This window comes from Desmodus rotundus, chromosome 3 (assembly GCF_022682495.2).
Source record: "Desmodus rotundus isolate HL8 chromosome 3, HLdesRot8A.1, whole genome shotgun sequence".
Classification (NCBI taxonomy): Eukaryota; Metazoa; Chordata; class Mammalia; order Chiroptera; family Phyllostomidae; genus Desmodus; species Desmodus rotundus.
This window is the reverse complement of record NC_071389.1, coordinates 38,645,599-38,660,924: the sequence shown is the minus strand read 5'-3', so window position 1 is coordinate 38,660,924 and position 15,326 is coordinate 38,645,599. Positions and strand designations below refer to the sequence as shown.

The 15,326-nt window shown below is 46.9% G+C and overlaps 1 protein-coding gene across 10 annotated transcripts in view; it reads left to right on the top strand.

Annotated features, from left to right (window-relative positions):
* The window catches only part of DAB1 (DAB adaptor protein 1), a 390,626-nt gene that overhangs the window by 348,453 nt on the left and 26,847 nt on the right, over positions 1 to 15,326 (top strand). For 6 of the 10 annotated variants that reach the window (XM_071220931.1, XM_071220930.1, XM_071220925.1 and 3 more), the window contains 3 exons: positions 8,835 to 8,885; positions 8,977 to 9,024; positions 13,669 to 13,731. In XM_071220931.1, the coding sequence (XP_071077032.1) occupies positions 8,835 to 8,885; positions 8,977 to 9,024; positions 13,669 to 13,731 (162 nt within the window). The remainder of the gene's footprint in view (positions 1 to 8,834; positions 8,886 to 8,976; positions 9,025 to 13,668; positions 13,732 to 15,326) is intronic. The other 4 variants (XM_053920559.2, XM_071220932.1, XM_071220928.1 and 1 more) reach the window with 1 other exon arrangement.

The following is a 15,326-nucleotide window of genomic DNA, read 5'->3' as shown; positions in this document are numbered from 1 at the left end:
CTCTTATATATGCAAGTTTATCCATCCATTCATTCTGGTTTTTTAAAATTTGTCAGTTGAATATAATTTCCTTCTGTGTGCTAGCCACTGGGCTGTCTAGATATTAGGAATACAAAGATGAAGAAGATACAGTTTCCCACACAAGGGCCTTAGAGTCTCTACAGGGGCATCGTCTATAGTAGAGAAGAGAGAAGGTAGTCACCCGTTTTAACTGGACGTGTTTGGTGCCGAGAGGAGGATCATCCCTTCCCCCTGAGGGCCATGGAGGGAGGCTTGTGGGAGGGGCCTATACTCAAGTCTCAAGGGATGTGTTACAGTTCTCCTGGTGAGTAAGGATGGGAAGGGCAGCCCATCACAGGGAAGAGCTTATACCGACACCTGGCAGGGGAAGAAATATGAGAGACCTGTTAAGAGAGCGTATGAGATTATGACACAAAGCTGCAAACTATTTGTAGTTGGACAACCAGAGTCAGTTGAGTATAATGCTCTTCCAGATTGTCTCTGACTTCCACCCCTTAGGCTGCCTTCCAAGCCTGGCTTATTGGTGAGCATCATCTCACTCGATCCTCAGAGCTCTATGAAGAATCCATTTCCCTCACTGTTCTACACATGAGCGAGCTGAGCTTTCCTTGTTGTAAAACGTGAGCCAGGCTTCTCTGTTCTGACTTACTGTCTCCTCTTACTCCTTACAATTGTGAGGGGAATTGCGGTCAGGTAGACTAGGAATTGGGAACTTAGAGTTTTATCCTAGTTCTTCCACTAAAATTATCATGATTTTGAAAAAGTTGGAGGCCTCGGTTTCTTCATCTGGAAAAAAGTAGGGTTGAGTTGGGTCTGCACTCTCTATGGTCTATTCTAATTCTACTACTCTGCAATGCCGCAATTTGTAAACTATTCAAAACGCCATCAAACAGCTGCCGCAAAATCAGCATGTATTCCCAAAGGACACCCCATCGAACTGCTGGCTTAATATTTGACCCAAATAAGCAAACATTAATGGAGGTCTTACTGTGTGTCAGACACCATGCTACTCAAGCTATTACCTTAAATCTTATCCAGGGTATTCTCCACACAGTCTTGTGAGGCGGATATTTCCCTAATTTTACAACAAAGAAAAATTCAAGAGATGGGTAAACTAGTCAAATTCCATTCGCGTGGAGACAGAACTCTTGGTTGGGTTGTTTGCAGAGGAGTTGGCCTCAGTCCTGTGAATGGCGTTGTGGCAGTGGAAGTAGAACATGCTCTGTGAAGATGCTTGGTGTGGTGCCCATGATGTGACACCTGCATGCTCTGACCTGCATGGGTACCTTCCGGTTCCCTAACTTAACTGCTGCAGCTCAGGGAAGGGACAGCGCGTCGGTCCTCAAAACATTGGCATAGTGCCTTGCTTGTAGTGGGCATTCAGGAAAACCTTGTTAATTATTCATAGACTGCCTTGAGAACCGAATCCAGGAATGGGGAAGCGGATGAGGAAATGAATGCTGAAGCATGTAAAATCTGCATTCCTCCAGAGAAGAAAAGGGAAAACATTTTGCACAGAACGGCTGTCAGAGCAGCAGGCGAAGCCCTCCTGACTATTTTTTCCTCTGCTGTGACATCTCTCCATTTGTGGTTTCCTCTGATTTGCTCCATGCTCAGCCTGAGCCTCTGTTCCTCTCGCATGATTTTCACTCCATCCAATATTTCTTACTGTTTGGCGGCCATCTGGACCGCAGGAGTAGCCTAAGAGAGACACAGCAGCAAAGAGCGACGTGGCTCTTGGAGAAGTTCCCCTGCCCTCGTCCTCCAGAGTGAGCTGAGCCCCTGCCATCCTGCTGACGGGGGCCAATTGCACATGACTGTTACTCTAATTCACTCCCTTCTCAAGGTACTGAACTGCTTGCTGATGCCAAATCTTGTTACGAGTTTTTGAAAAAGCCATGAGTTTTCGCTAATGTGGAACTAGAATAATAGATTTTTAAAAGGAGAAGAGATAAAGGAAGAGATATTTAAAAACAAATAACTATAAGCCTTGGGAAATCATTTCCCCTTGGTTTCTAGCTTCCTCTGTATATTTATACCTGTGCAGGTCTGTCTTTCTGTAGACAGACATCTCACACCTGCCCCCACTTCCTTGTCAAATGGCAGATTTTTAGGATGAGGCCTTGGGTTGGGACTGGGGTCTAGAGCCCAGAAAGCTGCTAAGTGTAACAGCATGAAGAGAGAGAAGCAGCAGTTCAATGGATAGGATGGTGTTTTCAGTGTTTCTTCTTAACTCCCGCCACTGGCCCCATTTCAGCCATCACCGTAGGAATAGCTATGTCATCATCTCTCTCTCCAGGATCCCTGCCCACCAGCCTCATGACCACACCATCGTCACCATCGAATCCCCGACACCAGTACTGCCACTGTCTCAGACTGTGGGCTGCTTCCAGCTTCCCTGACCCCTCACGCCTGGGTGGAATACCATGTGTTTGATGAAAAGACAGTGGTCACAGTGATCACCAGCACGAGTCACTTTGCTAGTCTGAACCAGGCACTGCACACTAAAGGCTTTGTGTGAATTATCTCGACACCACTTATGACAATTGTCTGTTTTCTTTTCCATCTCCCTCAGATGATACAAGGGCAAGGACTGTGCCTTAGCATAGTCGCTCAATAAACAAATGTGGACTGAATGAGGGACTAGTTATCACAGTCTTATGATAGCCATCACCCCAAACACTGGCTTTGCCATTTTTCAGGCATGACAGTCATCTCCTTCCCTGCATCACTGTCACTGAGATCAAACTTAGCTATTAGTGTCTCATTGCACAATCATCATCAGCCTGTAAATTGCACCAGCAACCCCATCCTTATATATATATGTATATATCATCAGGAAAGTAATGGATGTGTTTTAGAAAATTGGTGTGAAAGCATGGATTGCCATCCGAGTTTTGAAATGGGTGTAAGGGATGGAAAGGAAGACCAAAGGAGAGGAGGGCATCAGGTTGGTGGAATAATGGGCTGACTCCCAGAGCAACCCAGCCTTGCCCGTGTTAAATATAGGGGAAACGTGTAGAAACAGAAACAGCTTGGACCCAGCACCTGCTCTGCGAGGACCACATTGCACCTTCAGCTTCCCCTCCAGGGCACTGCACCCTTTCCCTGAACCAGCTTCCCAAGCTTTTGCAATGGACTGAAACCTGCCTACCCTCACCTACCCAGCAAGGAATTCCATGGCTATGTTATCCCTTCCTTCCTCTCTCCCTCCCTCCCAACTTCTTCCTTCTCTCCCCCTCCTTCTTTTCTCCCTTCCTCCTTGTCTTTGTCCCTCTCTCTCCCTCCCCCACTTCTTTTTCTGCAGTTTTGGAAAGGGCAGACATCCATTGAGATTTTACTCTGCCAGTTGTTGAGCTCATTCTTTCCATATACATCAATCATATACATGAGAGCACTGCTTCCCCTTGGAGAGCCCACACTGTAAGCATTATGATTCCTATTTCACAGAGGAGAAAACTGAGGCTCAGAGGGAGGAAGGAATTCGCACAAGGAAATGCCAATAACGAAGCAGTGGTTTGACCTCACAGCCGCTGGTTCTGACATCTCTCCACGCCCCCACCCTGCATCTCCTAAACACATCAAATTTCTCACTTTAAAGTATAAATTGTTTTCAAATGCAAGCAAATTAGTTTTCTTGATATTGAAGTTGGAAAACTCAAAACCCAGAGTCAGTTTCCGTAGCCACAGCTGTCCACCCTGCATTCGTATGGGCTCATTCAGGTCCGCTTAGAGGCCCGGCCGCTGTCCAAGGGCTCTGCCTCTCTCAAAACACCCGAGTAATGCGCCCGCAAATGCCTCTCACCACCAGTCCCTCTCGTGACTTTCCCTTTGCATTTTAAGAAAGGCAGTTGCAAGGACTAGCTTAACTTTTAGGAAGCCCGTTGTAAATATTTTATTGCCCCAGGATTTGTGGAGATAGTGCACTTATGTGCAATTCAAAGGGAAGATGTAACTTTCATCGTAAGATCTAAGCATTTCCCTCCACCCTCTAACCTTCTGGGCAACCTTGGAGGCCCTCCTGAAATGGTAGCTGGGGGAGGAAGGGCCCTTGGCTGCTGAAATGAGGTCCAACTTTGAGTAATTAAAGGCAATTTTTTAAATCATTATAGAGACAGATCCTCAAAGCATCACCAAGCCGTCTCTTGGATCAAGGCTTTGCATTCATCGAAACCGTCGAGCCCAAATCCCAGCAGGCCAGGACCATTTTGCTGGAATGATGATGCGGCTTCATGCAGTTGCATTTGAAACAAGAATCTTAAGTTCCTTTAAAAAGCCCCACAAATATCTTGCTCTGGCTTAGCCTAGACAAGGAAAAAAACTTTTACATCCAGGAGAAAGCTGCTATTTTGGCAAACTGAATTTGATTTCCTGGTTCTGTTTAGTCATAGCAAAGAATTCAGTCCTCCCCAGAGAACCTTTCCAATCAATGCAAAGGTAGGATGTTCATAGAAGAGACTCTACAAGGAAGAAACATGTCTAGTATTTAGAAAGCACCCAGGCAACTGGAAGGGGTTTTTTTAGTAGATAGATAGATATTATCTAGAACTGAGCTATTCAGTACAGTAGCCACTAGCCATACAATAGCCACAATGCAGCGACTGGCTATCATACTGGACAGAGCAGATATAGAACTTTGTATCATTACAGAACGTCCTATTCGACAGTTCTGCTCTTGAGGGAAATCATTTGTTAACATCACAGTTTCTGTTCCCCAATCTCAACTCCTCCTCTCCACTCTCCTTGGTTCTTCAATTAGGAAACAGGTTTTCCTGTCTCTCTCTGCCAAGAAGTAGGAAAGTGGCTGTTTACTCTTGGCTAAAGGTGATAGAGAGCGTAAACTCCTAGACACCCCAGAGGGAATTCGTCTTCATTAGCAGGTGTTTTGTTAAGTCATTCACTGAGGAAATGCACATGCATCCAAATGCCTGGAATCACTAGGTGCCTTAATAGTACCCACCTCGGTGCAGTTACAAATCACTTAAGTTAATCCATTTCTCCTGAGCTTTCTTAATGGGTAATTGAATTCATTCTTTTGCAACATTGGCCTGAGTCTGAGCTGAGATCTAGAAGCTCTGTGTTCTCCCTCTTGCCCTCCTATCCATTCCACCCGCAAACTAGAGTGATTGTATACCCTGGCTCACTCTCAGCTCTAGGAGAGCAGGGGCCCTACGTCATTCATCTCTGTAGGTCCAGTTTCTAGCCAGGACACAGCCTGTGGAAAGTGCCCAACAAATGTTTGTTGAAGAAATTAATTAATCAATTACATAATCAATCGGGATGCCTTCAGTTTTCCCAGTAGGATTTTCTCTAATTATTCCTGCAGAGAGTTCATTCCCCAGCTCGGTGATTAGCAAATCTGTCAGCACATTAGAATTACCTGGGGAACTTTTAACACCTACAGGTGCCAGGGCCCCACCCGAGACCAACAGATTCCCAATCTCTGAAGGTGGGGCTCAGGCACCAGTGGTTTGGCTAAGGCTCCCCGATAGGGTTGCACTGTGCAGTCAGGTGAGGAACACTGCGGGTTTCTGATGTGACAGCCATGAGTAAATTTTCATCTTTTTTGTTCATCAAGTCCCACCTCATCCACTGTCACTCTTCCTGCAAGAGTGACGTGAATTCGGTCTCAACAGTTACCCCACTCAGTTATGGACAGTAGTGTCCCCGCTGCTCCAAAAAAGGATTGTGGGAAGATAAAACTCCCCGTAGAAGCTTTATTTTAATGTCTTAATGACAACTCAGGCAAGCACTGTGTAGAAACAGAGCGGGAGACTCTCTTCCTTCAAGTCCTCCTTGGGAGTTTAAGTGGTGAGTGAAATTTGATGTCATGTTAGGTTTTTAAAAGTAGAGTACATGTATACATGGAAAATATATCTTAAGAAAAAGACTTGGAGATAAATAAACTAAAACTCTAGCAGTGATTGTAGATAAAGCAAGGGTTGGGGGTGTGCAGAGACTAGGGAATGGATTCCAGGCCCTTCCCGTGGGGATGGACAGGGAGAGAGGGCTCGAGCTGGAGGGATCTCCGCCCTGGCTGGATGAAGGTGTGCCCTGCACAGGAGGAAGGAGTGCTGAGAAATGACTGAGCCGGGGTCAACCCAGAAGGGAACCACAGCGCCAAGGGCAAAAGGCTTGAATGGGGGAAAGACGGTCAGGCGAGACTGCCACTGGAATAGAGATGAGAGGGAGCAGATGGGGTCAAGAATGGACAAGGTGTTCGGAAGTGTTGGGGATCCTTTGACACAGAGTCTGGACTGTGCTCTCAGGTAGGGGTGATATCTAACTAGGGGCTCTTGGCAAGATTTTTGTTTCTTCTTCCTCTTTCCCAGTGTTACATAATAATAGTTTTCCATCATTAAAAACTGTGTGTCTGCATTGCAAAAATGAGCCAAAAGAAATGGGATGAAAGGATACTAATGATAGCTACTATTTATCGAGCACCTACTGTGTGCCAAACACCAAATGAGATTTTGCACCCACATCTCAGCTGATCCTCTCGTAGGATGTCATCATTATCATCCCCACTTTAAAGAAGAGAAAACTGAGGCTAATTGAGCTGTCCAGGGTCACACGGCCAGCACATGGCACAGCCACGACTCAATCTGTATCCGTGTGACTCCGAGGAGATGCATTTGCTCGCGAGCCCAGACCACGCTCCATCTGGATTTGTGAAATCGCCTCATCACACCCCAACTGCACCCCTCACCAAAGGCCACCTCCTCTGTCACCAGGAAAGTGACGGGCTCACGCCAACACTGGTTATCCTCACACATTTTCATTATGTGGTGGGGGTTTTTATGAGACTCTACCACAGGCTGTTTTTCAAATTTATTTAATTCATCCATCATGCTCTGAAGCCATTTGCTTTTTTATATTGGACAGATGTAATGAGATTTTGGACACTAAAAAATGTTTTTATTAAAAGTTATGACCCAGAGCTAGTGGGTAGGGAATGTGCCATAAATCCCTAGAAGTGTGCGAATTTATAAAGGATGTAGCAACATACCCTTAACCTTTCAGGCCACTCCATAGATTACAGGATCACTTAAACTAATATTGTCTCACCACCTCTCCCCACCTCTGGCCAAAAAATAATAATAATAACTTTTACACTTATCTGACACGGTGGTTCATCGTCTCTTCTTTGCCACAGCTGACTCTTGGGCAGCCAGTGCCTGGTGGAAGCAGGTGGGTGATGACAGGGATCGCTGAGGGGGGTGGCCTGAAGGCCCTGCCGCAGCGGCACATTGGTTCTCCGGTTCTGCCTCGCAGCCTTGTACCTGGGGCGGAGGGACGTCAACTCACGTTTCCTACAGACAGAGCAAAAGTGATTTCTGACACGTGAGTGTTATGAGATTGCTAAGTAGTAGTTTCTGCAGTCCTCTATTGCCAACAGGCGGCTCTCCTAAAAATTAGGAAATGATACCATTATTTCTGCTTATGCATAATAACTCATTTTAATGTCAGTATTGTCGGAATTATATTACTGTGACACTGCTTGGAAATCATCCAAAGAATAATTAGCTCATAATATAGATCGAAACATAGTCACATATCTATGTCGATAGATATTATATACTATCTATAGTAAATATTATTGTTGCGACTTTGTTAAATTAACATTTATTAAGTTGAGCCCTGGGGCATCAGACGGTGGGCCGCAGTTCAGCGAAGACCACAGGAGAGTCGGAATAGAGAAGGTCACTGTTCACAGGTCCTGGAAGAGGGGCCACGTGGGGAAGCCAAGGCAGGGTGCAGGAGAAAGAGCAGCAGGGCCTAAGGCCTTTATTAGGGCCCGTGGGTGAGGTGCCTGGAGTTCCTGGGCTAAGCCTGGATTGGCAATTCAAGCCAACAAAAATCAGAGTTTTGGTAAGGGGTCTGATCTAGACCCCTTTGATGGGGAGGGGAAGGAAGGCCCTAGGAGGTGGGGAGACTGCAAGCTGCGGTCTGGGGCACGCGTCACCGGAGGGCTTGGTGTCAGTTCAAGGCCGCTGCAGGCCATGTGGCCACACAAAATGGATGCTGACGCAGCAATATTTTGGAGTAATCTAGTGAAACTCTCAACAATTATATGCAAAATAAGCAATAATTAAAACAATAGATCTGGGCAACAGCCAGCTGCTTTTGAAGCACACATTCATTCCATTCATACATTTGGGAGCACTGCTGTGTACCAGACCCTCTCGTTCGCTCCTGGGGACTCACAAGTGAATGCAGCACGGTCTCTGGTTCAGGTAGCTCACTGTGGGACCAGCACAGATGATGGGCTGCTATTCTCAGAGGAGGGTTTTCAACTCAGAAGATCAAGGAAAGCTTCATGGAAGAGGTGGCCTTTGAGCCAGGTTTGAGAATTTGGATGAGCTTTGGGCTTGCAGGGATGAGGGGAAGAGCGTTTCAAACAGAGGGGACAGCATGCACAAAGTCACTTACAAAACTAGCTGTTTACAGGCTAAAGACTTAAGTTTGGCTAAAGCAGATAACATTTTGTGTTCTTTTAAAAATCTCCAGGGTAAAGATTAGGTTCTTATCTGTTGCCACTCTTGAGACTGGCCGGGTAATACCTGTCATTTCAGGAAGATGAACTTTAAACCGACACACTTGCCATTGCTGTGTTTCCTAATCAGGCCCGTATTTGATCACCTGTTATGTCGGGAACTTATTCCAGGGTTTTCACAGGATGCTGGCAACAGCTCCCGCCCGCTGAGACCATGCGAGCATTAACTGTAGATGCCATCCTCATAAAACTCACTAATCCATGTCATTTGTGTGTCACTCACTTCATCCTCACTCATCACCCCTTCCACTTTCAGAATGGCCAGCCGATTGAGGACTTTGAAGAACGGTTTGCCGCGGCCAGCCCGGTAAGAACGAGAGGGCCCTGTCTGGTGAACCGTCTCGTGTCATTGCCCCACCATTCATTTCACGCTCATAAGTCTTGCCTTGTGGTTGCAGAACAGAAACCTACCGGTGGACTTTGATGAGATTTTGGAGGCAACAAAGGTAAGGCCTCCAGGCTGTTGTTGTTAAGTCTGGTCATCCTCATGCACGCTCTGCTCTGCTCTGGTGTTCGCAGGAAGGCTCCTGGGGGGCCCTGCAATAGGGTCACATAGTCACTGTGTGTGTGTGCGCGCGCGCGCGTGTGTGTGAAAGAGTGTGTCAGAGAGGAAGTGACACTCCTTCATTTCATTCAAGAAATATTTTTCGAGCTCATAACGTGTCCCAGGCATTCTGATAAATGGCTGGAGATGCAGTGGGGAAGAAGAAGCTCATAGTATAATAGAGCAGCGCTGCACAGAATAGGACGGGCTAAAGTAAGGTGTGGTGGGGTGGGGCAGGGTGGGGAAGAGTAGGGTAAGGTAACCTGGAGAGGTGTACTGTAGTAGAACAGCATAGAGGGGATTCAGACACCGAAACAATGTGCTAAGGGCACCATTGGGAATAAACGACAGGCAAGACTGCTACTCAGCCAGCATACTCTGGAATAGATACACTGGCTTACAACCAATATTTAAACAAATTGACTGATATATAGACCAATGAATATGCTCACCCCTCATCAGAGTGTTTGGGGGCGGGGGCGGGGTGCCTTCTAGAGGCTTTTAACCTTGGCTGCAAATTAGGATCACCGAGAGAGCTTTTACAGTTTGAGGTATTAGGCTGTACTTCAAACCAGGCATCGATATTTACCTCCTGGTGATTTCAGTGTGCACCCAAGTTTGAGAACCACTGAAATCAAAATATCACAAAAGCTGTTCCAGGTAGTGCAATGGGATAAAAACTAAGTTAGGAAACATTTCCTGGGGGGGGTGGTAGGGAAGTCCTCAAATTTGTGCCCTGATAGATGGGTAGAAAGGCAATGGGTGGGATGGGGGTGGGGGAGTGGGAATGAGTGCTCTGGGAAGGAGGAAAAGCACGTGCAAAGGCCCTGAGGCTGCCCTTTCTTTTCTAACCCTTATGCTTCTCTGCTCCATGACACTGCCCTGCTTGTGTCTATAGGCCTGTCTTTCCGTCAGATAGCCAGCTCATGAGAGTAGGAATAAGAATGTGCCTTATTCTTCCCAGTACCCCCTGCTCTCAGCACAGCAGCTGATATACAGTAGGGGCTCCATGCTTTTCCTAAATGAAGGAGCTCCTGATGCCAAAACATAGGTAGTAGGTCTGTGAGAAGGGGCTTAGGGGTCAGCCAAGGCATCTCAGCCTTCACCAGCGGTGCCCTAAGAATTTCTCTATAGGAGGGGCCAAGGAGTGTAGTTGAACAGAGGACCTAGAGATTAACCCTGAAACAGCAGTTGGACAATGTAACACTTCAGATATTCTTGTGAAAACATCACTCGTTCATATTCAAGAATGGCTGGGGAGGGACAGACCTGATGGGGATATTGAGGTCCCCCATAAACAGCCAACTACCCCTCATCCCCGTCAGTGGCCTTGGCAGCTTCCAGTATCACTCTGCTGACCCTGGAAAATGCCCCAGACTAAAGAAGGGGCAGAATTTGCCGTCAGCAGCCACATCTCTCTTTCCAAGAAGACATCTGAAGAGCTCGTAATGGAAAGGCAAGTAGGCACCAGGAGCCGGCCTTCCAGATGAGTTCTCCGAGTGGGTGTGAACCATGGCAGACCTTTCAGGAGCTCGACTTTGGGCTGGAGAACAGGGTGGAGCTGGACTTCCACCCCGTAGGAGGGCTAACCAAGGCTATGCAAAGTGATAGACAAACAAGATGCCGCTTCGCCTGAGGGTCAAGTCCAGCTGCTTTTAGCTAACTGGTCAGAGGCAAGTCACTCAGCCTCTTTGTCTCAGTCAGCTCCTCTGCACAACGTAGGTGGTGAGACACCTGTGCTGCCGATGTCACGCAGCTCAGCGAGCGTCAAACGTGATGATAATGTATTGCAAAGTGTATTGTAAACTGTAAAGAGTTTTACAAATGGGGATGGTTAGCTTTATTCTCTTCGGTCCCTTAAATAATTAATTACGACAATCCTTTTCAATGGAAAATGGCTTATCAGATTACAAATAAAAGGCCTAACATCATAGGGAGGGAAGCTGTTAAAATCAACGTTACTCCAGACTCTCAGTCACATATGGTTATTCGAATTATTTTTAGGTATATGGCCTAGGAATCCATTTTTTTCTCTGAAATTTAACTCAAGCTTTTGTTTAAAATACAAGTCCAATGGAATGAAATAATAATCTATGTTTTATGCCTCTGCATGTTTTTCTCATTTAATCCTTGAGTGAAAATCATCGGGCAGGAGGGAAGTCTGTATCTCAAGAATGGAGGATATTTTTAAAGTTGTGTTGAAGGAGAAAAATAGCCAGTAAATTATATTTATGGTGCTAGTAAAAGTGTGCCATGAGTTCAGCACATTTGGAATGTATATTGTGCAGCTTAATTATTAACTTCATTTTAATATTTTCCAACCTCTGAAAATAGCTGTGGACCATCTTAAAAGTATTGAGTTCCAATTGTGAGGCAGCCCAGAAGCTTCACTTCAGTTAAGTAGAGTCATTACTTACATGAATTTGGGAGAGAGTCTAAAGGATTGGCATAGTTTCACCAAGTAATATAACTTACTGGAAACAAGCTAATGAAATAAGGAGGTGTTTAGGGTCCAGCCGATCCGGGAGAGCACCCTGCGTGCTGGCCATCACATTACCATCCAATAAGTGTGGACTGCTATCCTCTGAGAGAGTCGAGTTGGTAGAGAGCTGATGGGAATGACTGTGAAATGCACTGAGTCCCATTCTGACCTGGCCCCTGGCCACTTCGCTGGTCTCCTCTCCTCCTCTCTCCGCCCTCACCCTGGTTACTCCAAACTGCTTGTGCACCCACCTGCTCAGAGTTCCAGGCCTCTCTCCTTTCTGCTTGTGTATTCCCAACCGCCCCTCCTCTTCTTGGCTGCCTGGCTAACTGCCTCTCTTCTTCAGGATTCAGATCAGGGCTATTTCTTTGAGAAAACTCTCACTAAGCTTTGCCAAAAGCTGTCTGGGTCCCTGCGAGGTGCTCCCACCGCACCCATAGAGACCTCTGTTGCCATTCCCACCGCATTATATTGAAATTATCTCTATCTATGGATTGTCCCCACCAGACTGTCAGCTCCCTGCTGGCAGGCACTTGGCATTTCTCATCATTATGTTCCCAGTACCTGACACTTGTTCAGTGTATATGGAAAAAACATTGCATAGTTGGGAAGGAAATTAACATGTATAGGACCCTGCTTTATACCAGGCACCGTTATTCCATCTGAAGGCTTAGAGGGAAGAACTGAAAGTCAGTAAGACAGGCTAAGCCTCTTTCAGCCAAAAGAGCCTTTTGTACCTTCTAAGCCATGCTTAGCCGAACTTCAGAGAAAGTCCTGCTATTAATATTGTCAATAAATCTGCGAAGAAGGTATTACCATCTCCGTTGTCCAGGGGAGGGAACGAAAGCTGTGAGGAATGGCAGAGACGGGAAGTAGCGTCCCAGGTGAGGGACCTTGTCCAGCCACCAGAGCTCCCTCACTTGTCAGCAGGAGAGAACATTCCTTTCTTCGGTGTGCATCACAGAGATCCAGAATTCAAGCAGGCAGGCAGGCAGGCGGGGAGAGTCCGCCTGCATGGTAGGCAGGCAGGCAGACTCTCCCTGTTGTTTCTACTGAGTGATGTTTTTAGGTTCCCCCAGTGAAAAGATATCACTCAAAATCCAAAGAGAAGCGGGGAGTATCTTTTCCTCAGTGGGCAGATTTGCACAAAGCATGTGATTATATACTTCAAGTCAGGCTGTTGGAATCCTGGCCGTAGACTCCCTATAGTCTCTGAAGCTGGGAGAGTATGCAGATTTATTTCTAAGTATATCTTCAAGGGTTGCTTCCACAGCTAAAGCTGGCGTTGCTCAGACACTCCCGTATGATGGATGGGGAATATGGATGATATGATGTCTGCAGCGATGGAGTTGCTAGGAGTGATTAATAGTGTATATGCTGGGCTGTTTCTGATGCCCTTCCTGGTATTAAATACATTTTTTCTTTTCCTCCAACTACATTTTTTATTCTCAAGACAGACTCTTTCAGGGACTTTATGTGCCTGCATACTCTGTGCACAGAAAATTCCAGTTGTAGCTTGGGTGACCTTGAGGTCACCTCTGTGTGGCTCAGTTTATTCATCTGTGAAAATGGGGATGCTGATGCCAACCTCTCAGGGTCGTGGATATTGGGGGCATTTATGGAGAAGTGGCTGCGAAGTCATGTCCTGCTATACTTAGCATGCGAGAGGTGTTTTGTATATGTGGGTGCACTCAGGAAAGAAAAACCAGTGATGGGACTGCCCTCTTGCCTGTCCTCCCGAAGAACAGTGACAGTGCTGGCGGTGATGGTAAACACATGTGAAGTGGCATGAGCATGGTTTATGGGAGGTGGCCAAGCTCGAATCTCCTGGACTGAGCCCGCATGAACAGCCAGACACATGGAAGCGGGAACTGATTCTGGCTGCACCTCAGAGGTTGTCTTTAGGATCGTGAGGCCTAGTGGTGACCAACTGGGCTCATTGTTTATATAGCTGTGTTGAAAGAGAGAAATATTTGTCCTCATAGGATACTGGTTTTCAAGCAGTGCCCAGCAGCATCAGCATCCTTCCTTGTGGTTACATCATTATCTTTTATGTCTTTGCAGGCTGTGACCCAATTAGAACTCTTTGGGGACATGTCCACCCCTCCTGATATAACCTCTCCCCCCGTAAGTATGCACTGACCTCTGAGGCTGGCATCGCTTCCCTTCTCTTCTTCAGCCTCACACTGGCCAGAAGAGGGGCTTTGGGCAAAAGAGGCCTGCCACTGGACTTCAACTCTGACTCCTTCAAGCTGTGTGATTTGGGCAAAATAACTAGTAATTCTAAATCTCAATTTCCTTGATTAAATTTTAAAAGAAATTATGATACATGCTTCTATTTTGAGCAGTCAATGAGATCATGCATTAGCAATTACAAATCCCCTGGGTACTTGCTATTATGCTGGGAGTGGAGAGACCCATGCATGGGAGGCAGTCGCCCGCCTACAAGGAGCACGTGGTCTAGTTGGGAGTATGGGCAAGAAACTCAACAGGACAAGAGACACAGTGAGGCGTTCAACAGCACCGACCCAGAGCCCGCACTGCCAGGTGGTCTGCGCAGTAGAGGAAGCATCTTCTCCCCCACCCCTTTCTGCCCTTTCCTTCTTACCTTCCTTCCTCTGTCCGTCCTCTTCTTTCCTCCCCTCTTCCACCCTGCCTGTTAGCTTGCCTGAGCTGCTCACAAAGCTATGGAGTTCCAGCTCCAGGTTCAGCTAGTGTATCTCAGTCATTGCTTGCTGGGAGACAGAGATTTTAGGAAGCCCTCATTTGACATGAAAAGAAGAAAGATCGGTATTAAGACCAAAACCAAACAGAAACGCAGTGTTTTGAGAACTGGATGCATTCAAAGGCCACCCTGTAGCCGTGGAAAACAGGATCAGCTGAGATGGCCCCTTCAGCATCTCTCCCCCACCCCCATACCCATGTACCCACTCCCCAGAGGTAGGTGGAGAGCAGTCAGCCATAGCTGTGCCAGCTGAAGCTGCTGGGAGGGGCAGCTCCCCTGGGCACTGCACAGTTGTGCAAACCTAGGGGTGGTGCTGCGGTTCATTGGCGAGTTGTGCCTCACAGAGAAAAGGCTGTAACCTCACCACTGAAGACAGATGGCACGAGACCCGCTGCCCACAGCTGCCGCCAGGGAATCTAGGCACAGCTGTTCTGTTACCAACACCTGATGTCCAGAGCAGCTGTGAAGGAGGGGACAGCAGCTCCTGTCTCCAGGGAAGCTGGACAGCTCTAGTACATGTAATTCCCTCCTCCATCTCCAGGCAGAACAGCTGTGTCCTGGGCACCGGGGATCTCAGAACCGTGGGACTATGAAGCCCGAAAGGCCTGAAGAGATCTCATAACCTTTTCCCTTCATTTTACAGATGAGCAAACTGAGTCCCAGAGAAGACATGTGACTCACCCAAGGTCACATTGTGAAAAAGAGAATGATGTTGATTGTGTGTAAAAGTGCTTAATGCAGCATCTCATGGCTGTGTTTCTGGCCCTGAACCCAAGTGCGGTCCAAATGGGTATTTAATTATCCTCAGAACAGTGCCATTCTTCCCCCAGGCTGCTAGTCTAAAAACGGCCTTGTCTAATTGCCCTGGTTTCAGGATTAATTACTTGCCCCAGTCTATCCCAATGGGGGGAAAGTAAGAATATTACGTCATCGAATACACAGACTCTGTAGGCAAAGGGCCTCTGTAAATAGACGAGGACCTTTAAAAAGAAACTGC